Genomic DNA, 24501 nt, shown 5'->3' with positions numbered 1-24501 from the left:
TCAACAACCTTAACAATGCCCACTCAAAAGCAGTAAATGCTCAAGTGCTGACAATTTAATTCATACATACTGGATTGAAATATATTATCTTCTGATTTTAAAGAAACAAGTGGAAGGATGCAGTACTGTCAACTCTCAAGCACAGGAAGATTTTAGAGGAACATTCTTTTCCCCATTTCTACAAATCTAAGCTTCTCTGAGAATTTCTTTTGCCAGAAACTAAAAGACAGTGAAGGAAATTTCAGCCTCCATAGTCAATATTTCATAATGTGCTAAAAATACTCTGGCTGCTATTTTCCCAAGTTGTATAGAATCTTTCCTTTTTGAGCAGCCAGTTTTAATTGCTCTGCTTATTTCTGTGCTCATGTTTAGCTTGTAGAAGAAATAATGACAGACTACCTTATCCTGCATAAACAAAATGCAAGTATCTTTTATGCTGTTACTGCAAAGAAGCAGATTTATACCAGTTGCACATTACCTTTCTTTAAATAACACACAGAACAATTATACATGCAAAGATAATCCCAAACAGAAGAGATGAGGACAGGACTGAAGTGCTTGTTTTAAAGAATTACAGCCCAGATGATCCTACAAGCTTTACTGAGCCAAATTATGCTCTAAAATGTTGTCCATGTGTTGGATACACCCACTCACCATGAGATAAAGGAATCTACACAAATCAGGAGCATTACAACAGAGAATGCCAAAGATGTGCATATCTCATAGAAAAGGACACTGTAGTGCAGATGCTGAGAGAGTAAACAACAAACCTTGTTTCTGCATTTGGGTAATAAACCAACCTGATGATGCTCTGGAGCATCAGCTATGAGTGTTACAACGTGACCCACACTTGTCACACAAATACCTAACAACTTTCTACTGCAATGTTAAGGTAGTGTAAAATTTCATCCTGAAAATGTAATTGGACCAAAGTTAACATGCCCATTCACTCATTTCTAAGTACAATTTTCCTGTCATAGAACTTCAGCTGTGAAGAGTAAGAGGAAATGGAGAATTTCTGTCTCCAATACTGTAAATATAGTTTCTTGAAGCCTTCATTAAGATCTATTTTAAAAAAACAAACCTAAGCAATAAGACACTATAAAGACACTATAGAAACATCATAACTCTACTCACAAAATGAGATAATGTTTTAGTGCTATTAGTGCAGTAATAACCACCATATGACTCAAGAGTATTGGAATAAACATACTGAAAAGAAATATGGCACGAAAATATGTTCTGAATGCAAAAGATGCTCAGAGAACACCAATCAACCACAACAATCAGCAGGCACACTCTGGCTTTCTCTAACAGCATAACAGCTCATCTGAGTGACAGGAGTTTGTACTGACTAGAAAACACAACTTTAAATTGCTTTAATTCAAAGGCCCAAGAAAGCACAGACACATTCTCATATCTGTTAAGACAACCCACCCTTGTTACAAGCAAAACGCACATTAGGGAATACTTACCAAAAACTGATTTTGTTAGCCTAGATGACATTATAGAAGCTTTAGACAAGATGTTTTATATGAACCTGTAATGTGTCTGACATGTCTCTGTCCCCAGTGCTTTCCAATAAACATACTTTAAAAAAAAATAGAAAACATACTCCAAGATTAATGAAAAGGCAAGGCCCTACCATTTGTTCATTTTAAGTGAATAATCATCTCCGTTGGACAGTGTATGGAAACAAGTTCACAAAAATCTTATTCCTAGCAGTGCAGTTTCAAAAGCAGCCAAGGCCTTGGCTCATTTCTGGGGAGGGGGTTAAAAAAAAAAAAAAGCAAGCATATCTCTGCTCCCAGACTTGGCGTCTGATTCCTCACAATGCACCAGCCTTTGCCAAACCTTCTAAAGGCTGTGAAAGAAAGGGGCAGGGATAAAACAAGACAGTGTAGAATCTCATCCCTATTGGAACACCTTGCAGAACACCCTGTTTCTGCTAGAATCCAATTGTGACCACAGACATCAAACTTCCAGAAAGAATATTTATAGTAGCACACATCAGCCTGCAGCTTTAATAAGGCCTTGGACAAAATGCCTGAAACCTGGAGCTGTCACAACAGCTTTGGTAGCACGATTCTGTCAGACCACCCTGCTAGGAGTGCACATGTGGGGATGCCAAAATGGAAAACCTATTGGGATTCTGCTACAAAAGGGAGACAAACAAGCAGCATCCCATCCATACTGTTCAGAATCCCAAAACCACACCAAAACGACATTTCCATTTTATCTCAGAGAAAATTAGAAAATTTTTCACTCTAAAAAACCAGCCCAGAAGGGAAATAACATGGATACATTATGGCTAATCAGAAATATTGGTTTGCTAAGTTAATTGAGAGAACAGACTAATTTCGGATGGCAATTGCTCAGAGGGGCCTCTACTTCAAGGGATTGTCTCTCCTCTTAGAATGAAAACCAGATGGGTAAATTCATTATTCATATTCCAAACACTACTTGCAACACTCATTTTCTAATAAACAAGCATGCAATTCTCTATTGTGCATTCATCACCAGAAAATCTTATATCTGTTGAAGAGATTGAGATATATGCAATATTTCAGGTTATTTATGATCCTTCCTTAAGCAGGTTAACATTCATGTGTCCTAATTAGTTTCTCTTTCAAATTACATTCCTGATTTCCAAATTACAGGCTAACATGTTTCTTTGACTGATAGGTTATATTATTTTATTTCTTTGCCTTTCTGGACAAGCCGTCAAAGCATTTTTCCTGAGGAGAAACAGGAATTCTTGTTTTTTCCCACTTGCTCCAAGCAGGTGAATTTTTTTTTATTTATCTTCAGCATAACTTTTTGTTACTAAAAGGAAGGAAATGCTCCCTGAAGCCCACCATTTTATGCTTTTCAATTTAATGATAAAAACATCTTCTGAAGTAGAGAAGCATAAACTCATTAGCAGCATTTCAGTTCTCTCTGCTGCAGAAGCCTGGAGGAAAGAAACCTTAATACAGAATATCTGATTCTAGCACTGAAATTTACATCTTAAACCAAATTATAACATCTAATTTTATGCAATCTTTATAGCTCAAGTTAGGATTTCTCTTTTCATTCAGAAAGGGGTTTAATCTTAATTGGATTTATGCTGTTCCACTTTTGTCTTGACTTATTTCTGCTTTAAAACATGAGAGACTGAAAGGAGATATTTCCAGGTGGGTTTGGAGAACATAAACAAGCTTTTATGAACATTATAAATATATATAAGAGAAAAGTTATCTATGAGTAATATAATCAAAACGCATCCTAATGTAGACAAGACTAATACATTTATACAAAAACTATTTGAAAATAACACATTCAAATAATAAACCTAATTAAATTCCCCTAATAGTCACAAGCAATCCATCATAGAGCAATAAAAAAATAAGCTAGCACATGGATACATTATCAAATAATTTGTAGGGTTTACATTTACTCTTAGGTTTCAGATACCCAAGTTTTCCAAAAGTAGCAAATAGACATCTATGATGCAATAACAGGAGACTGCAAGATCAAATGTGTCCCTGTTTAGCAGTAATACATTAACAGTTATTTGTGAAAAACACATTATTTATACAGCACACATTTTGTAGAGGAAGAAACCAAATGAGAAGAAATGAAGTGTACAGTTAAACTAAAATAGATGAACACATGGAGAGGCACTGAAGTAAAGTGCTGCTAAGAAACCCCCTCTAAGTTGTTACAACACAAAAGTCATAAAAACTCATGTGAATAAATTTATCTATTGACAAAAACCCACATGAAGCCAAAAATATACATCATCCATATATCAAATGTGGAACTGTCTGAAAGAAAATGACAGAGTTTATCTGAAAAAGAAATTCTGCTCTGTATCCAATGTCTAGTCATTTCCCCTCAAACCTAGAAGTAAATCCCTGCTGGACTCCATTAAATGCCTTAAAGGAAAGAGGACAGATAGATCCATTACCTTTACAAAACAAAACACAAAGAAATCTTTCTTTGGAATCCCATGTCTCAGAAGCACTGCAGAATATGGCATGTTTTTCCATTTGAATTCTCACAGAATCTGATTCACACTTATCTTTTGCTTTAATGACTTGCTAAAGCATTTTAAAACAGTTAAAAATAAACTGCCTCAGCAAAAAATTCAGCTAAAATTTGACATAATATCATAGTAACCACAAAAATATCTCCAATATTTATGATTTCTAGCAAGAATCTTCCCAATCCTTTAACACTTAGCAACGTGACTGGGCACTGCAATATATCTTCTATATCAATAAATGATTCAGGAACAGATGGTATAAGTTCTATAAACATTTAAAACAAAAAAAAAGCCATGCCAATGTTTTTCCTTAGAAGGAAAAGCCAGCCTTAGGCAACCCTAGATGCTTACTTTAGCAGCATTATTTTGAAGAAAAACAACTTTTAAGAAAAATAGATTTCATGTCCTTTTTACTATGATGGGCCAAATGTCACTCTGTGTTTTATGCGATTTTTTCAAGACAGCTGTCTGTTCAGCTCTGACTTGGAAATGCCTGTTTCTCCCATCAGAGGATTCAGCAAACTGTGACCTTCATGATCATCTTTTCCTCTCACTTTTTCCCATCTGGGTGCATGAGAAATGAGAGCAGCAGTAACACTTCCCCATTCTGTTGTTAATTCAGAATCCTAAACACTGATTTTTACTCAGCAAAAAGCATAAGCACTTCCTATAAATTGTTTGATGACAAATTGTATGGAAATATGTACCATGAGGGTAGGAAGATGCAAATAAAACATGAACTGTGAAGACAGGTGAAAGAAAAGCTAAGGAAGTAACCAAGTGTGTTGAGGGTGAGAACCCCCCAGGGCAGGTTTCTGCCAGAACTCTAAAGTCACCATTCCAGGCAGGATTTGTCAGGAACCACATGAGCCCATCCATGCAAAGTGCTCACAACTGTTAAGGGTAAATCTCTGCTCCCACAAAGAGCTGTGGAAGACCATGGCCTTTCTCCAAGACTGCAGAAAGCTCCTAATGCCATTTGTGCTCGTGAAGGTTAAGGTTGGGTCCTGCACAGAGATAAGCAGTACCCAAATCTGCATGGATAGGAACTGACAACACTTTGGGGCACAGGACAAAGGACAACAGCCTCACAGATTTCCTCTAGCCTTTATGAGACAAGTCCCAGCTCTGCATCTGTCCCCAGTTACCCACAGGGCCAGAGGCCAGGTCTTTGGTAGAAAAGGCCATGGTTCAACCAAACAGAAACTTTCCCCAGACAGACAGTCATCACTTTTCTTCTGCTGTTCTCTCACCTATGCCTCGAGCCCCCGGAGCTCTGCAGCCCCATCTTGTCCCACACCAAATCTCATTCATGGAGCCATGGGCTGGGACGAGAGGGGAACACAAAGGCCTTTGACCTACAGCCAAAGGTTTGTGGGTGTCATAAGCACCAAGGGAAATGGGATCATAGAATATATTCAAGTAAACCCTTGAAAGACCACTTTGTGGAAAGGAAAAAAAGAAGGTAACCCAAACCTGTAGCAGTCCAGAAAGTCAAATAAAACACATTTCAGGCATGTACATGGTGATCATTATAGACAAGAGAGGAAGCACAAAGAGCCCAAGTGTCACAGCCATATAAGCAATACTTCCATAGCACCAGCACTGCCAGCTGAGCCCTTTACTGCCATGAGGCCTGAAGCTAAATTCCAGAAGAAGAGTGCTTCTTTTTTTTTCTGTAATACCCACTTTCCTGATGCTTTACAAGGACTGCTTCATGATCACCAGAATTCATAACAAGCAAGTATCCAAGGTACCTGCATAGCTCACACTTGTACTCCTCTGCTTCGGGTAACTACGTTAATTCTGATCACAGATAACACAAAACATGTCTAAGAACAGATGTCCTACAGTAAAATACTCATTTAATAAGCTTTTTCTGTCCACCATTTAGATACAATACAGCAACTGCTAGACTTGCATGAAAACAAACATTTCCTGGCTTAAAAATATTACATATTTTGTACAACTAATATTCATTTTTCATTTCAATTAAAATGCAAATCCTCCAATAAGCTCACTTACAGGATGTTTGGCTGAAAGTCTGCCAGTCACAGTTCCTGTCTGATTCCAAGTGGAGGAAATGAATCCCTGTAATCAAGTAAAGTAAAAAAGAGAGAAAAAAAGAATGAAGACGCACAGCTATGTCTTATTTAATATAAGTATCAGTAATAAAAATTCACTGCAATAAATACAAGAAAATATAAAAGAAACACTTTTAATTTTCCATGTATAAAAGTTTTTAAACTGTAAACACTGCAATCATTTCACATCTTTTTAGGATTTTACAAGTGATTTATATATTTGTACCTTTTTCATGCACGTTCGTAGTCCATCCACATAAGTGGATTTCATCTTATGAACCTAAAACACATAAAATTTAAGATAAATGTTTACTTATAAAAATAAGGGATTTTCAAATTAAAGATGCTAATTTCCAAATGGACCATCTTTGTAGACTTTTCTTTTTTAAAGACAGTTTTATCCAAGTAAATAATGGATTTATACTCACTGACAGCTTAACCCACTCCTGTAAGTTAAGTAAGTGCTTGGTTATAACCTAAAGACAGAGCTTTGCAGATACTATTACATGAATTATTGGAATTTATTATTTTACATCTTATGTCCCCAGGTCAATAAATCACATGAAAATCACACACATACACAAAAAATCCACAAAAAAATTTAAAAAAAAAACCAAAACAAAACAACAACAACATCAAAACCAAACATAAACCCACATTTTTAAACTTTTTTTTTTATTTTTTAAAATTCTTGGAAGCTCATTCACTGAAAACCTAATGATTAAATGTGGGAGCAGACTAACTAGATCATTTAGGATTTTCAGGAAGCTTGTCATCCCAAAATTGCCCATAAACAATTATCTCCTTCACTTTATGCAAAGCATTTTTTCAGAACTCAAAAAATAGACATTTTGCCCTAGGTATGCTTTATAGCACTACACACATTTAACAGTGAAGTTTTCCAATTGTCTTTGCAACGTTGCACAAGTTGCTTGTTAGCTAAAATCTAACATGGAGCAAAACAACTAGAAGCATTAACATTTAAAATGTCTTAAGAATACTGACTTCAAATTGGTATTAGAATGAACTTTCACTAGAGCAATCTTAGTTATTTAACTATAAATATTTTTCTATCTTGCTAAATTTTTCTTCAATGCAACTACATTCCATGAAAAAATACCAGCTCACCTGGCGGTACTCTAAAATTATCTTAGGCAAAGGATGAAGGTCTTGCAATTTATTTAGCTGGAAAATCAAGAATGTGAATTACTGACATACTTTTCTTGAAGTTTTACTATTAAACACACTTTAACAGAATACATTTTGGAGGAAGAAATTTTCTTGACAAGCTGAATGGACAAAATACTGGGTGAAGGATGATGTCCTTCAAGTGATCCCAGCCCAGGCCCAAGGAAGCTTTCATTAGGAATGCTGGAGATTGCTCCTTCCCATTTCATCCCTGTCCCAGACAGGGACAAAAAGAGTTTTTGTCTTTTTTTGACAGGGATAAGAACTTTTCCACATCAGCTTTGAAAACACTGGGGTATGATGTGTGTGTGTTATTTGTGGCCCTTTGTTTGCTTTTTGTGCTATACAGCATCAATGCAAGAGAGAACATGATGAAGTAGATAAAATAATACATATATGTACATATACATGTTTATATACACACAATCCAAGAGGAGAATGTCTCCTGTTCATGCCTTAATAAAAGTTCCAGGAACACTTCAAGAGAAATTCAGATTGTCCAATTAAAAATCAATAAAATAAAGCATATTTCTGATTACTCTGATTAGAAGCTGCCAAAAATTTTGTTGAGAAAAAGAATTAAATTATTAAAATAGAGACTGGATATTTAAAAGTACAACAAAAAATACCTGAAACTACAATAGTCCAGGATGAAAAACAGATGGAACTGTACTAAAATTTGTACTTAATGTACAAGGGTTTTTTCTTGCTACCAGGGAGAAACTAACATCTTCAGATTAATTGTTTATTTATCTCCTGGAAGGTTTCATCCTCCTTTTCTCCAAATAACCCAGTCTCAGCAGTTGTTGGAAAGAGAATACTGGACTATATAAAAGCATTGCTTTGATTATAGCTACAAATCCTATGTTCCCACAAAAAGGTGACATGAATTCTATTTCACTGATGCCTCCCATTTCCCAAGGCTCTCTGTCACTCTCCAAGGTTACATGTCTGATCTATAAAACCTCCTTCTCCCTGAGTACCGAGTGGGTTTTATGGTTATACTGTTGAGGTTACTGGAGATCATATTTGGTAGTTCAAACACCCAACTGAAAAGTGGAATTTCCTTCTTAAGAAATAAATATTACCTTCCTACCTTCCCCAAAGATGTTCATGTTCAGCAATTAGTTGTACACTTTAACTCCTATATAAACTAGAGCAATTCAATCGTGGCACCAAATCAGAAACAGGTGCAGCTGCACAGAGGCTTCTTCTCTTCTAAAAAGAATCTCCAGTGCTATTATTATCTTCACAAAATGATTTTTTAATGATCTGACAAGGGGATCAAGAGCACCCTCAGCCAGTTTGCAGGTGACACTAAACTGGATGGAAGAGTTGATCTGCTGGAGGGCAGGAAGGCTCCACAGAGGGATCTGGACAGGCTGGATCAGTGGGCCCAAGGCTCTGAGGTTCAACAAGGCCAAGGCTGGCTCCTGCCCCTGGGTTACAGCAACCCCTGCAGTGCCACAGGCTGGGGCACAGTGGCTGCAAAGGCCCTGTGGAAAAGGACCTGGGGATGCTGGTTGAGAGTGGCTGAACAGGAGCCAGCTGTGCCCAGGTGGCCAAGAAGGCCAATGGCACCTGGCCTGGGTCAGCAGTGGTGTGGCCAGCAGGACAGGGCAGTGACTGCCACCCTGTACTCAGCAGTGAGTAATGTGTTCTGTTTTGGACCCTTCATTACAAAAAGGACACTGAGGTGTTGGAGCAAGTCCAGAGAAGCACAACAGAGCTGGAGAAGGGTCTGGAGCACAAGTCTGATAAGGAACAACTGAAGGAGCTGGGGGTTTTTAGCCTGGAGAAAAGGAGGCTCAGGGGAAACCTTCAGTAGCTGGTTTGTTTTTCCCCACCATGGAGTGCAAGTTTCTTTTCTGGCACAAGCACCTGTAGCACAAATAGTACAATACAAAAATAAAGCATAAACATTAGAAAAAAATCTAGAAAAATCATGATTTCACTGGAATATAACTTAGCTGCATGATTTAGCAAAACTTCTATTTTTAAAACTTTTCCCTGTCTCACCACAACTTCTGAGGTGGATACGAGCTGTTGTATTTCAGTCCTGTGAAGTTTCTCACACAGCGTATGGAGCTTTAACTTATCAAATAGTACCTAAAGCAAGAAAAATACAATTTTATATAAATACAATAAATATTTCAGTGTTTCAAGTGTTGGAATAGAAAGGAACATTATTGGGTGCTTAAACAGGTTACAGGGTAAATAGAGCATGCTGTAGCAAAGAGAACTAACACAGAAAATCTTTATTTTTGAGCTATTGAAGCAGTGACATAATTACTAAAAAAAAGAGCATAATTTATGTACATACACATAAATACAGATTATTCAACATCATATTTTTTAAAAATTGAGATGTCCTTCATTAAAACCAGAAAATAATTAATAAAGAATAAGTGAGAAGTGATAAGGATATGTGTGCTTTACAGTTCTCCTGTATCCATAAATCTATAGAACATACACCCTGAGCAGAAATAGTAGAACAAGTGATACCTCTCGGAGCTGACAACTGCTGGTCAAAAGGAATCGTTCTCCAGCAGCCTCATGAGCCTCCTGTTCAAGCTCTTTGAGCCGCAGCTATAAATTACAACATTAAAATTATCCTACTTGCACTATTATTTTCTTCAATATCTGCTGCTTACAAGGTTAATGAGAATATTGGACCTTTATTTAAAATTGAGTACTTGATATTGTGTAATCATGTCTAGCTATCAACATTTGGTTCAGTTGATTGCTTATATACTCCTTAATTTATATTGTTTTATGAGCTGGGAAGGGGATTTATTGTAGGAAGAGGTACCAACATTTGTGGTTAAAGAATTTAGGTTACTGAAGCCTATAGAGATCTGTGAGAAACACAGCTATGCAAATTATTCTGATAAATTAGTAATCTGTCAGACCAGTATGATTATCTAGTCAAATTTTGTTACAAAATGGGATTCTCTTGTAGCTATTTTTATCAAAGAACACTCATTTAAAGAGTGTATTGTTCACAAAAAGAGGGTGAGAAGTCTGTCACTCCTCAGGAAGATGGGTACTGAAAACTGAAGGTTCAGAAAGAGTCATTACCATTTTTACTCTACAACACATCACCCAAAAGGACTTGTGCCTTTTGCAATGCAATTTCAGTTCTGGGGCAAGGCTGATGACTCAAATGTGTCTTTCACTTGTGTAAATAAATAGGGAAGTATCCTAAAATGTAAATATAATTATTTATAACAATATAATAAAAACACCACACTATTACATAAAATGTGACAAAAGTTCCTTCTCTTTTTAATCAGTTATCCTCAGTAAAAGCAAAGATTATGCTATATAATTTTTAAGGAAAAAAAATACAAAATTTACCCCTAGAATCTCTGATGTTTTTTTCAGTTCTTGTTTGTTCACATATATTTTGTGTGTTTCCATCACTGTAAATACAATTTCAGGTTAAGAACATTTATAATTCACTATTTCAATCTTACATTTTTCTTAGAGTGTAAAATGGAAACTCAAACTCACACAGCTGTTATGAGGCTAAGATAACATTTCACATTCAGAGGAACTACATTCCACTCGAGCACAGTCAGCAGCTGTGTGAAAATAGTGACGATTCCTATTTTGAACTGAACTTTTCATACCTGCCAGAATTTTGATAAGTGGAAGCTCTAATGTGCAAAATAAGTTCCACAAACCTTGAGCCTGTAAAGTAAGTTATAAATACATTCTTCAGTATTTCCCAGTGAGCAGTATTTCACTTTCTTTATATTCCCTTTTTACAAGACAACACATGTTTGTGGCATGAAATACTACTTAGTGTAAATTATAGTTTCTAAATGCTGTCACTTCTCTTTGTGGGGAATAGGAATTTTGCAATAGTAACTATTTTGTACAAGAATGCTAATAGAGAAATATGCATACATCTTTTTTCTAAACAGTTTGTTTTTAAAGCAAGCTTCATTATAATAGGACACAGTTATCCTTTTACCTTTGTTCACTTGAACAATTAAGCAACCATTCATAATTCATAACTTTTTTTCATTAGGGAGAAAATAAGAATTGAAAGGGTCATGTCCCCAAATTACTTACAGAGAACAGAAAGTCTTGTGTATTTCTAACCACTGAAGCAACCTGACTTATCTAAAAATTCTTGTGGGTTCAATCACAATCTTTCCGTGATTTTGGTGTTTCCCTGCTTCCTCCCTTCACAGCTTGTTCACCACACTGCTGATATCCACATTAGCAGGGCTCCATCACCTCATGGTCTAAGCCCTAACCTGCTACCAGCAACTTCAAAGATAATCCCTGGGAAACCTCTACCAGAACCTGGGTGTATCCCTAAATTCTGGCCCTTTCCCAGGTATAGGATCACAGGCAGAAAACACAAACACCCCAACAGATTTCTTGAGATGCATTCTGAACTGCAATAAGGGGTAAAATAGAATAAAATAGTTCACTTGGAAGGGACCTGCAATGACTATCTAGTCACATTGCCTGGTCAATTCAGGGCTGACTAAAATTTGAAGTATATGATAAGGGCACAGTCCAATTGTGTCAAACACTGACAAGCCTGGGCCAGCCACCACCTCTCTGGGCTGCCTGTCCCAGCATGTGGCCAGTGCTTGGTTAACACTAGAAAAAAAGATATGCTGAGAGTTTTCATAAGCAAGGAATGCATAGAAAAAAAATAGCTATATGTTCTACCTATTTTAACACTTTTTAAACAGTAATATATAGATTTAAAATACTAAAAGAAAAGTCAATATTCTGAACTTTTCCTGTTCTCAGAATCTTCATTTAGTTAAATGTAGCAGAGGAAAAGTTTCTCCTAAAGATTAACCTTGACACCATCTCCTTATAGAAAAAATGGCAAATTTGATGGGCAATTTGTTTTAAATATTGACTGCCAATGTAAACCACTGAGGACTGAAGCATTCTATTATTCTAATTTGAATGAGAAATACATCATTAACTTTATTTAATTCAATACTTACATAGTTATTCCTGAGCAAATTCTTTTTGTCTTACCTTTAAGCCATTAGCAAGGTCCATCATTACGTTATAAAGCTTCTCCAAGTTCACACCTAAGTTTTGATACTGATAAAAATAAATCAAAAATAAATCAATAACATTATTGCTAACGATACTCTAAATCTTTTTAGCAATAAATCTTTTTAAAAGGTATAAATTGTAAAAATGTGCTTTTCTGTATACCTTCTGTTAACATTTTAGAAACACTGTTAGATCTCTGTCAAACCACAATCATAGCACTAGACCATGAACATTGCACTAATTAAGAACATTCCAGATTTTGCCTGTTCCTGTATTTACATTTTGTATCAAGTACAGAGAAATATAGTATCAATAAACTGCCTTTGACACTGAAGTCAGAGTTCCCTTACTACTTGTAAAATGAGGAAAAATTCCTTGCATTCTTTTTCTCATATAAGTACTGCCACTTTTGTGACAGAACTGTTCATTTCTTTCCTTTCTGTTCCAGAGGTGTTCCACACAACACCAGGTCACCTCCTTCAATTGGCTGGAATACCATTTGAAATGTATGCAAATTCTGAGAAAGATTGTTAGCTCCAGTAACAGGACCATTAAAAATAAACTAATAAAGGCTGAGAAACAGCAGGCCTGGAAGGTAAGATGCAGAGGGCTCTCTTCAAAGCTGAAATATGCAGATCCACTGGTGATGATCCTTGTTCTAAAACAGTCTAGTCCATTCTGCAATGAAAAGTCACCAACCTGTCTCCAAGAAACCTTGTCCATACCAGCCTGTTCTGGAACAAACGAGCTGTCTGTGAAATACAGACAGCTTGCTTGATCCCTTCCTGGAGGTGGGAGAGAGCCCAGTGACAGGCTTCAACTGACACCAAAATTCCTCATCAGTAAATGCAGTGATGACAAGACCAGCATAATGTTCAGCACCTGTTCCAGCAAATGTTCCAGGGAGTGTGGACCATGACCACTCTGGCACAGCACCAAACATACAGACAAGCAGCACATCCTTGTGCTAGAGGTGTGTGGGTGAGCTGTGGGCTACAGAACAAACCAGCAGTCATTCCAAGTACTGTGGTGGGTGGACAAGACTAGCACAAGACAGGGAGCTTCACCGAAGTAGTGAGGCACAAGATGATTTATCACTTACCACAGATCCCTCTGGCAGTATAGACAACTGTTAGGAATCTACCAGTAAAAACAGCAAGAAGATTGAAGAGATAAAGCTGGCAAAGAACCAGGAGACACAGGAAGAACTGGGACTCACTAAGCAAAGAGAAAAGCCAAAAAGGAAGTGTGAGAGGGCAGGTGACAAATTCAGGAATAAGGAATGGGGGAGAATAGTCACAGGATGTTAGAAGGAGACATTAACCAGGAATTGAGTGAACAAGTCACTCAATTAGGCATAAAGATACTGGAGATGGCTGTGGCAAGGAAACAAACTAGACCTGAAGCAGGACAGGAAGGAAATAAAATGTCAATATTTAACTCAGAGCTGGGAATCAGGATAACAAAATTGAAAAATAACTAACAACAGATGTGATATCTGAGGAACAAAAGACTGAGTCAGGCTAAGGGAAGAGACAAGATTAAGGATGCTGACTCACAGCAAGGCCATCACACATAAAAGAACCATACATAACTTCTGTCTGTTTGCTTGTCTATTCCTACACTAATAATTAATGAAGTAGCTTCTGAACAACTGCAGTTTACAGCCAATGCTTTCAAGTAAACTGCCTCTGGTTTGGCCAGAAATGTCTACATTGATGGGTAAGTGCCAGTACAACCAACCCCTGTGTATGCTCCAAGCCCACTTGATATCTGTGGATTTGGATCCTACAAGTCCTACAATCATGGTACAATATTTGGTCTGAATGAGCAAGGCCTCTGAAAAGTGAATGGCAGAAAAAACCACGTTATTTAGGTTGTTCTACATCATCTTATCCTTCAAAAAATCTCTGAAAGCTAATGTGTCCACAGTAGATCCCCACAGCCCAAAACAGATGCAAATATTTTATAACAGTCAGGAAATACATTTCAATAGAAATACAGAGGGCATTTGACACAATACAGGAAGAAACTTTCCATAGCACAGGGAAAAAAAGTTCATCATGCATTCTCTCACACTGAGAATTAAAATTCACAGGTTTTTCATACAAATGTTTGAGGTTCACATTTGACTCCCTACTGTTTCTCAGCCTATGATGTGGTGTGTACCAGCTGTGAAATTTAGCAAAATTGTTAATAACAATCAACTAAATACAGGCTACAAGTGCACAGGAACTGGAGAACAAACACAGCATTAGATATTTTGGAAGGGAGAGTTGGAAATAATTTTGCAGGAAGGTGAAGAGAAAAAATATAAGACTATATTAATTCCTGTTGTTACTGAACTTTACAGTTTTAAAGGAAAATTTTACAGCTGTTTCTCGAGAATGAGCTCTCATCCTGGTAGATGCAGTAAAACCTCCCCTTCTCCCCTTGCTTTCCATTTCCAACATGTCACATTAAGAGAATAATTTTTTCCATCATAAAATCTATCCACTATCTTCTTTTGCAATATTTTCTAAGCACAAGCAATTCTATTATCATTTCCTTCCCTTTTTAACCCAAACAATTGAAAACAAACTACTTACAGATATGTTTCTCAAAGTGCCTGTATCTGTATTTTCTGCTCCCTTTGAAAAAGGCTTTTCAAAATACTTCTGTATTAAACACTCAAAGGAAGGAACTGTGTCACTGGGGTTTATCAGCCATGCTGCAATCCTTGGATCTAACACGACACTATTGGCAACTACAAAAACAAGTTATTCAAAACACTTAAATTACCTCCTATACTGAAAAACAGCTCTAAAGTTTTGCCCATCTTTCCTGCACATGGACAACATAAAAGGGCAAGTATTTACTCTACAAAAATATTAAACATTGAATTCACAGCTGTAACACATGGTCAGTACCATGACTATACAGGAGGAAGTGTAGTATTGCACATTTTTGAAGAGTGTTGTTTTGTGAGGTTGGGGTGGAATTTTTTGGTTGGTTGATTTTTTTCAAGTTTTCAAATATAAGTAAACATTTGGCTTCTTAGATTTATTGCAAAAACCTTCCTTTCTTAGAACTGAAAAATGTCAAGGTTTTTTTTTATGAGAGTCTCCTTCTAGTACAGCTTCCTTATTTTGTTGTTAACTTGACTGATAGCCACAATATTGCTATTGGGGACCAGGGAGAGATTTACTTCCTAGCAATCAGACCAAGATTGTGAAAGTATATATGAATTCACATATGGGTGCACAATGTATTGTGGCCAAAACTCAGAACCTTATGTCCTTTAGCATCATATGTGCTTACACTGCAGCCTCATGTTCACATAGATGGATAGGATGGGCCAAGCCCAGTGCTGTTTCACTTTCCTTTGAACTACAATCTCAACCTGTGTCCTGCAGTTCTACAAAGAACAGGAGGAACTAATAACTAGACTGCTTTGTGATATATTCAAAGATAAACCCAAGTATCCTCTTCAGTAACCCCTAAGTAAATTCAAACCATGACCTACATGAGCTCCATACCACACTCAGACCTTGCAGACTCAGTTACCTGGAAGCAAATTTTAATGTCCAGAATGCAAGTTACAGCTACAGGACTACTATAAAGAGAATTTTAGGGATTTTGTTTGCTCTGTTGGAGCTTTGTTTGTTTGGTTTTTCCTAGCAGAAATAATGTGTGAGGAAGCATCAAATTTCCAAGTTTAAAAGCATAAACAAGAAATGTTTTGGTTACTAGAAGCTTCAGATTCAAATCCCATGGATCAGGTACTATCAAGTACTTCCTGTGTGTACAAGTTCTAAACTGTCACTATTGCCAGTCCCATTATGGCATTTCTTTTCCCACCTTTCCCATTCCCAGTGCTGGTGTTTGTACAGATCCTCACTGTGATTTACTGAATCTTTTCAGATGCTGAACACAAGCTGATGATTCTCCATAGAGACAGCCCTTCCTGAAAGGTCACGTGTACTTTTGTAACTCACTCAGCAGCCATTTCACAGAATGACTAGGTTGAAAGAGACCTTAAAAATCATCTAGTCCAACCCATGCCCTAATACCTCAACAATTTGATATATGGAACCAAATTAAAAAAAAAAAAAAAAAAAAAAACCAAAAACCCAAAACAAAAAAGACATTATATTTACATCTTATGCTTGTTGCTAGCAATTGCTTTTAAATCCAGAGAGAAGAATCTTACTTGTTTCTATCAAAACAACATGGGCCCATTCAAGTGATTCCTAATTCTGACAACTATGAGCATCTCTGGGATTTATTTTAGCCCTTCCTTTTAGCAGAGGAATTTTTTTCATAGAAAATGTGAAACATGAAATAGTTTGACCTTTTCAGCTACAGTCAGGATTGCGTTGAGAGCTTTTGTTTCCACTGGAAGCTATCCTTAAGTCAATGATTTAATTCCTACTCTGAGAAGAATACATTATCTTGACATGCCAAGACTCTGGTCACAACCTCCTCCAAGAAAGGTGTTCTTTTGTATGATTCTAAACTCTGTTTTTCACTATATTACTTAGCCACTACTTTAGTTATTTCTGCACTCAGTGATTTTGACAGAAACACCAATAGCACAGAGATTACAGGATGAGATCATAGGTTCAATACTTGCCTTGTTTCCAGCTGATTTCATTACCATAAATTTGAAGTAGAGTCCTCAGGAAATCTTTTGCATTGAAGCAAATTATTGGAACTTTGCACTGCAGCATTTGAAACAACACTTGCCTGCACAGAAGCAGCTCATTAACACACATATACTGCTCTGAGATTTAGTCAATCTATTTACTTTGTTCTTTTAATTAGCACCTAATACTAAACAGTTAACCCAAGACATTTCCTTATTCCTACAAGAACAGAATACTGCATTTGAATATTAAATTCTCAATTCAGTAATCCTCAAAGCTATGTTCTAGAAGAAATTAAAACATCCTAGCAGATATGGTTTATCACATATACATAAAGAAAACAAATCCTTGTTTAACTCTTGAAGTGCAACCTTAATCCAAAACAGTAACTGGAACTCCTGTAATACTCCAATATACCCAAATAAGATCATAGAGGCTAAACTGATGTAGCAAAACACTGATTTTAAAGTCACTAGACAATCTAAATTGCCATAACTGCCCTATGCTGTTTAAATTCAAAATGCTTCATCTTTGTCATTTCATTTATTTCCATACCCCCTGAAAATGTCTATAATTCCCTCATTCAGGATATTTTAAATAGATATGAACAATAACATACATATTAGTATATAGATTTACCAACTATGTGTCATTTTTTTTAGTAAGTTATATTTTGGGCAATATAGAAAAGTAATCGTTTTTATAAAGCATTTTTAATGGTATGAGACCACAACTCCAAGGATTTGGACACATTAGAAATCACATAGGTCACCAGGTATTGCTGTATGCATTATAGATCCATTCTTAAACAATTGCACTATTCTTACAATAAGTAATTATCCATATGTTTCATCTAAATGCTAATGCTCTTAATCAACTTACCAAATTTTTACTGTTCATATGTATATGCTTTACTGATATGTTATTCTCAGTGCACAACAACCTACATTCAAGCTAACAACATGTTATTAAAGTACTTGTCATGTAACCCCAATATTACAGCTGGACAAGCAAAGCCTTGTTTCAAGCCACAATTTCAAACAGTGGAAGAGATGAAACTAAGAACCAAGTCCCACATCTTGAAATTAATGTTTTGTAATTTAATAATCCAAATTCAGCAGTTTACAATAAGACAGCAATTACTGAAAGTCATAAAATATTCTGATGGAGTTTTAACATGCTATAGTATTACATCTAGGAATCAGATTCAGTTCTCATTTCTCCCTTTTTGGGATATGGTTTTCAAGTTAATAGGAATAAAAATGGACTTTGGTTATAATAACTGGAAGTTTAAAACATATACTAAATTTTAATAAAAATTGGACTAAGTATTAAGCAGATACATAAAGCCTTTACTTCCAAAATTATATTGTATCATTACTGAATATTAGTAAAACTTCATCTGGAATGTCCAAAGCCATTTAAAAAAACCTGTGCTAAAAAGATTTAAAGTATTAACAAAGCTCAGAAAGGGTGTTTATAATAATGTGCATATAGCAATGCCCATACAGTAATGTCCATGCAAAATGTACTCGTTAAGAAATGCAGTTCAGGAAATGGAAGATAAATACAAGAAATATAAACCTGGACAAAACATATTCTTTGGTTCTGTCCAGCTTTAACAGCTCATAAAGGATTTGCAGGTGAATTAAACAGCTCCTACCAGAATCCCAAGCTAATTCTGAAAGGGCTGCAGCCAGTGATATGCTGAGCCCAAAGGAAAAGTCTGTTCTTATTTGATTTTTATTAGCCCAGACTTGATACAGAACTAACACAGCCAAAATGAAATTCAACGAGCCTGACATGTAAGGAGATTAGTGCTAAGTAACCAACATCATTACTGCTGAAAGCATATGTAAAGCAAAAGAGTGGTTTTTCCTACATGCTCTCACCAAGAAAATTTCTTGTGAGCTTGTTCTTGTTCCTGTTCCCAGAGAGATGACTGTTCAGTTTTTAAATAAATTAATTTATCATTTTCATTTGCAGCATTCCAAGTAGAGCCAGTTGAAGTGTGACCTGGAGGACAAGGCTGATCAGTCTGATTCTTCACCAGCACAACAACTCCTTTTACTGAGGAGGTAGAGTCCTGTTAAGCATAATTACAATAATATTTCCTCTGACAGATTTTTTGCAATCCTATAAAGAAAAATTCCCAAGTATTTTACAATATGAAACCTATTATGCACACTACAGTTACTGCATTGACACAGTAGAGGAGCAAGTGTTTCAGCCTTGAAACAAAAATCCTAGTGGTTTCATTTTCTCTAAGTTTTACTTGGTTTTGAAAATGAAATGTAATCTAACTGTACATTTTGGTATGTCATACACAAAAGTGTTGCCAATGAACATGGGTTTGTGACTCTAAACAAAACCCATCCTTCACTAACCTGCTCCGAGTTCAGCTGTGAAGAACCATCTTGAAATATCATAGTAGTGATAAAAGCTGCTGCCTCTTCTATAGTTGCAAGGAGTTTCCTTTTTTCTTCACATCCCAAACTGCTGATATCACAAGGATACTTTCCAGAAGGCTTTATTTGTCCAGGAGTACAGCTGTGTCTTCTTTCAGGTAGGAACATGCAGGTATTTAAATGCAATCTTCTTGTTTTCTCTGAACAAGATGTAGACACATTTTGCCTTCTTTTAAGAGGAATAACTATTTTGTTTTCCCCATCCTTCAGGGCTTTTTCTTCTACTGAAAGACTCCTTTCTTGATATTGCCATTCTGGGAAGCCTGAATCCTGGTAACAGCTCAGTATTTTGGTATCTTGACAGCCAAGTATTTTATCCATATGCACTGTCCTGACTATCTGACCAGCAGTTCTTTTTTCAGGGCTGACAGTTGTTTTTAATGTGGCAATTCTGAAATCACAATCCTCCTGAGAAAATCAAAAATTTTTAGCAAACCAACTATTTGACTTATAAGGAGAAACTAAAAATTGCACTAAGTTAGTTTAGATAAGCTTTCAAGAAAGCAAAATTCTATTAAAAACTGTTGATATTAACAAAACAGAGCCAGTTTAGGGAAACCACATTACATAAACCAAAATTCAAATATGTATCAGTAGAGATTTTGTTGACATATAGCATTTGCATCCACAACCACTTCTTTTTTAACCTAATATTAGTCCAAAATGGCAAATTAACAACTGTAAGAGGCATCTAGTCCAGTAACCTCTCTTCCACAGTGGCAAGGGTGTTATTGTCTGAATAATATTGTCTGAGGGAAGAGACCCTTCATCTTTAGCTTCAACATTCAGAGCTCTTTTCATGACAGCTTCATTTGTTACAGAACTTTTGGCAAGAGACTTTAATGACTGCTTTGGAATCTCGAGTATGTGAATCAACTGGATCCCTTCAAGCAACTTACAGGATTGCAAGACATAAAAAATATATTAAAAAGTTGCATGGAAGTATTATGAGCTGTATGAATAAATGTTACATTCTATTCTGTTTAATCCACTACACCCAGAACAGTTTTTCCTACTCCAGCCAGTCCCTGGGTCCCTCTACAGCAGCATGCTACTAAACAGCATTAAGCAAGATGCTGCATGGGAGTGCTTGAATTCCTCCACCCTCACTTTCTTCAGAAATTTCCTTGCTATGCTACTGGCCCTAGTGCTTTCTTACTATTTATTTTACTAGTTTCTTCTACAAACTGCTCAGCTGAAATAGATTCTCTGCCTTGATTTCATGAACAATGACTATAAGCAAGCAGTGACCCTTCCAAGATTCCCCAAGGTAAATGTGTGTTTAACTATTTACAGATAGGCAGATTTGCATCTTCCCTCAATACTTTTTGTGCCTCAGTCACCATTAGGCCTTAGAGAAGCTGGCAAGCTTTCTGCTCCTGAGGCATTTGAAACAAATATCTATTAGTGATGCATTTGCAAGCTTTTCCTCGAAGTTATTTTAAACTACACCATTGTATAGTTCATTTAACTCAGTCAAATGAGGTAAGTATAGAATAATACAAATTCTGCTAAGTTCACATTTTTGCATGATGACATTTTTTAGTAGTCTCCTTTATACTGTCTCTTAGCCATACTACTTTTCCCAGACACAATTTAGTATTCATTTCAAATCATCAATATTCTGCTTTGAATGAATCCCTATACTACCTACAAATTTTCTGGGCTTGGAGAGCAATTCCATATAACTTCTTTTAAAAGCTTCTTAAATTTTATATAGTTTTCTTTTTGAAAATTAAGCATTACTGTCTTACCTATTTTTCAATGCTTCCAAAAGATTATAGTCTCTGTAAGAGCACCTGTCAGCAGGGAAGGTTTTGGACCTGATCTCACACAGAATCAAATAAAATTTTTCTCATGAGTTCTCTAACTGTTCCACAAAGCAGCTGTGTCCTAATTTTCAGCTGGAGCATCATGCATAAGCTTAATATTCATCAACTCCACTGGAAAGTGGCTGAAGTCTCTCACAATTACTGTATTTTGGTCTCTTCTAGCCCAGTCTCATTCAGATCATCTGCTGTCATTACCACTGCAAAAACTGAGACCTCCTCCCTTCAACAGAACCACCAGGTCCTGCAGGGTTCCCTCCTTTTTTCACTGATCAAAGGCTACTGTCCACCTCCATCCCATCTGTATTGACTGAGCAAACCACAATGACAAAGCCAGTAAGTTTGGGGCTTTTTTATGGTTTTACAATATTCCTCAAACCAGTTCCCATATTCCCAAACCTCAGAACTATAGAGTCAGGTGATGAAAATGGCTTAAGACAGTTTTAGATCTTACTTCACAGGATCAACTCTACACAAAAGCACAATTACAAGGTTCTAAGTAAACAGGCAAAGGAAGCTAATTCAGCTTCTGCTACTACCAAAATGAATAGTGGCTGTTCTACATGAAGACAAATTAATTGGTCTTTGGCAATGCTAATCAAAGGTGGGCACTATAAAGTTACCAGAAGGGAAAAATCCTAACACAGAAGGGCCAAATGTTTAAGAGCCATAGAAAGACAACTAATTCACTCAAGTGCATTCTCCAGACAAAATGCAAATAGTTTTATCATTTAACACAGCAGAATTTAAAATAGTACACTCGAGTAATTATAGAACCAGGAATAAGCAATTCTTTTGAACCTTTAAAGGTTCAAAAAATACGAACAAAGGAATTTAATTATTAAATTAGAATAATACAGTTGGAATTACAATTAACCACAGAAGCAGCAGCTTCCGTGAAAAACTGACCTTCTATTAGAAATAATGACATGGCTGCAAGTAGAAAAAATGACTCCCAGGATGTAATTTCAGAATTTATGTCAATGTAGGAAGATCTCATTAGATGCAGTGAGTCAAAATTAGAGTGTCATGACTACAAAAAGGGGTTCCACTCCTATCCATGTGCACCCACAGCTACATGAGTGCCTGTGAGCCAGGGTAATTTGTAGGGAACTCTCTCATGCCACACAAGGCATCAGTTCTCTGCACCCTGAGCAACCTGAGTGGAATTGAAGTGTGCAACATGCACCAGAGTCAGAGTAAGGAAGGCTGTGAAATTTACAGCTGGGATTAGTTGCAGGATCTGCAACTCACCAATCAACTGAATGGATTTTACAAGCAAAGCCTGAGCTGGGGCTGCCACAATTACCTGTTCCCACCTTTGCACTGGCTCTCACTCACATGCACACCACACCAAATTCAGAGAAATTATTAAACCCAAAATTAGGCTCCCTAGTACAAAGTAATTTTTCATACAAATCAGTTCACTTTATGATTGTTCAGTAACAGGAGCCTGAGAACACTTCTAAACTCTGGTGACTGACTGAATGAGGCAACCTCATTTCTGATCCATCTGTCATAAAAGACCAACCTCCTGTGAAAAGGGAACTGAAGTTGGGCTCAGACTCTCACAGGTAAATAAATATAGGCCAAGTGTAAAATAAGGCAGAGGAAGTTACCTGAACTATGACTGTATAAAGTGTATCATAATAAAGCTTGCCATGAAAGAACCAATCTATAACTTCAAACCTGCTACAAAAAGACTGCTTTTAGTGGTTTTCAATCTTACAAAATGCTTGCCTTTTCATTTCTCAGATGTGCATCCTTATCATGTAGTTTATTTTCCTTTGTCTTCTCCGTACCTTTCAAAAAGAAGAAACCATTTACAATACAAATTAATCTGCAAGCAGCCCATATAACTTAGGTTTCATACAGGGTTATATCACTGAGACTTTTATCAAACCTGAAAGAATTGTAAAAAAATTTCCCTCGAAAACCATTTATCAAGTTAGTACCAAGTTAGTATTCATGCTTAAAAGGACCCTGCTCATTCCAAAATATGCATGTGCAAAAGACTGTTCTGTCACCACTAATCAAAAAATTACTTAAAATTCACTACAAAGCAGAAAAACCTTTTCCATGGTATTCAGAGGAAGCATTACTATAATTCTCTAATTATGTGAATTTCCCTCTTTCAAGGAAACACAACTAATTTTGTTCATAGTAAAGCTGGGGTTATGAGCACGAAGGAAAAAAAAAGAAAAATACAAACTCTAGAAACTTTACATAGCTTAACTGTTTTCTTGGATTTGGCAGCACTATTCCATAAAACCTTTGTTCTATAAAGCATTATTTGTATTTGAGTTTAGCATGACCGTGTTTCACCTGCAGGGGATAATTTTTTTATATTGTTCATCTTGCAACAGAATAGGCAGGTAGGAACCAGGTAAGAGAGAGCAAGGAGATTTCAGACAGGACAGACAGGAAGATAAGGTGACAGTCCCACGAGAAGCAGCCCAGCCACCAGTGCTGGGTCTGACAGAGCACAGCACAGCTGGGAGCTGGGCCCCCACTGAACTGCAGAGACCTTTAGCCCAGGCTCTGAAAGCACAGATGCTGCAGCTCCAAGGCTTTGCAAATTCACCTCAGATTCACACCATGGCAAGTGAAACCATCAGGACACGTTTCTTTTCTGCCTTAACACTATCCACAAGTCCCAAGAAGAGAAGCAAGTGAAGGCTGGAATGAAGGAGCCAGAGCTAACAGGCTAGCAGTAATTATCTCAGTGGGCACAGAAAGAGGAACAGGGAAAAAGAGAACTCCCCTCAAGTGCAGGTCTCTCCAGAGCCTGCAATTAGGATTCCTTTATGTCTCAATTATCTTATTGCCCAGCCAAAAGGCACCTCACAGGCAGAGTCTGTGTTTTGTCCCCCCATACTGAGTACAACACTGAACTGCTGCTGTCAGCTATGAATTTGCATTACCAGCAGCAAGATACTTTCTGAAACAATAATGGTGTTGACCAACATCAAACAAAGCATAAGGTAACCTATTTCAATTTACTAGAACTGCTCTTAAAAACACTTGTCTAGGCAAATCAAGACCTTTGTCTACATAAGATAAGCTTATTTATGCATGCTAGTCTAAGTGTAGAATCAGACACTGATCCAGCTCAAACTTCTAACCTAAGCCGTTAGAACAGCCAGTTTGTAGTGTTAAACATTTTACTTTGTTTTCTCAACACTTTCTGCAACAATGAGAAAATAAATTAATAATGAGAGTATCTGA

At 36.7% G+C, this 24501-nt stretch overlaps 1 protein-coding gene across 10 annotated transcripts in view; it reads right to left on the bottom strand.

The window, feature by feature from the left end:
- POLN (DNA polymerase nu) overlaps nt 1–24501 on the bottom strand; it is a 99026-nt gene that overhangs the window by 62527 nt on the left and 11998 nt on the right. For 7 of the 10 annotated variants that reach the window (XR_010361563.1, XM_064418880.1, XM_064418886.1 and 4 more), the window contains 13 exons: nt 23014–23075; nt 19364–19852; nt 18869–19062; nt 16964–17076; nt 14937–15094; nt 12325–12393; nt 10938–10998; nt 10663–10727; nt 9808–9891; nt 9322–9411; nt 7243–7299; nt 6341–6394; nt 6056–6121 (listed from right to left, as the gene is read on the bottom strand). Coding sequence is in view for 9 of the 10 variants with exons in the window: in XM_064418880.1 (XP_064274950.1) it covers nt 6056–6121; nt 6341–6394; nt 7243–7299; nt 9322–9411; nt 9808–9891; nt 10663–10727; nt 10938–10998; nt 12325–12393; nt 14937–15094; nt 16964–17076; nt 18869–19062; nt 19364–19852; nt 23014–23075 (1562 nt within the window). In the remaining variant the exon portion in view is untranslated. Of the gene's footprint in view, nt 1–6055; nt 6122–6340; nt 6395–7242; nt 7300–9321; nt 9412–9807; nt 9892–10662; nt 10728–10937; nt 10999–12324; nt 12394–14936; nt 15095–16963; nt 17077–18868; nt 19063–19363; nt 19853–22892; nt 23076–24501 lie in introns of those variants that run through there. The other 3 variants (XM_064418889.1, XM_064418888.1, XM_064418885.1) reach the window with 3 other exon arrangements.

The sequence above is a fragment of the Passer domesticus genome, chromosome 4 (genome assembly GCF_036417665.1).
Source record: "Passer domesticus isolate bPasDom1 chromosome 4, bPasDom1.hap1, whole genome shotgun sequence".
Classification (NCBI taxonomy): Eukaryota; Metazoa; Chordata; class Aves; order Passeriformes; family Passeridae; genus Passer; species Passer domesticus.
Note: the sequence above shows the minus strand (reverse complement) of the source record. Positions and strands in the feature narration are given on the sequence as shown.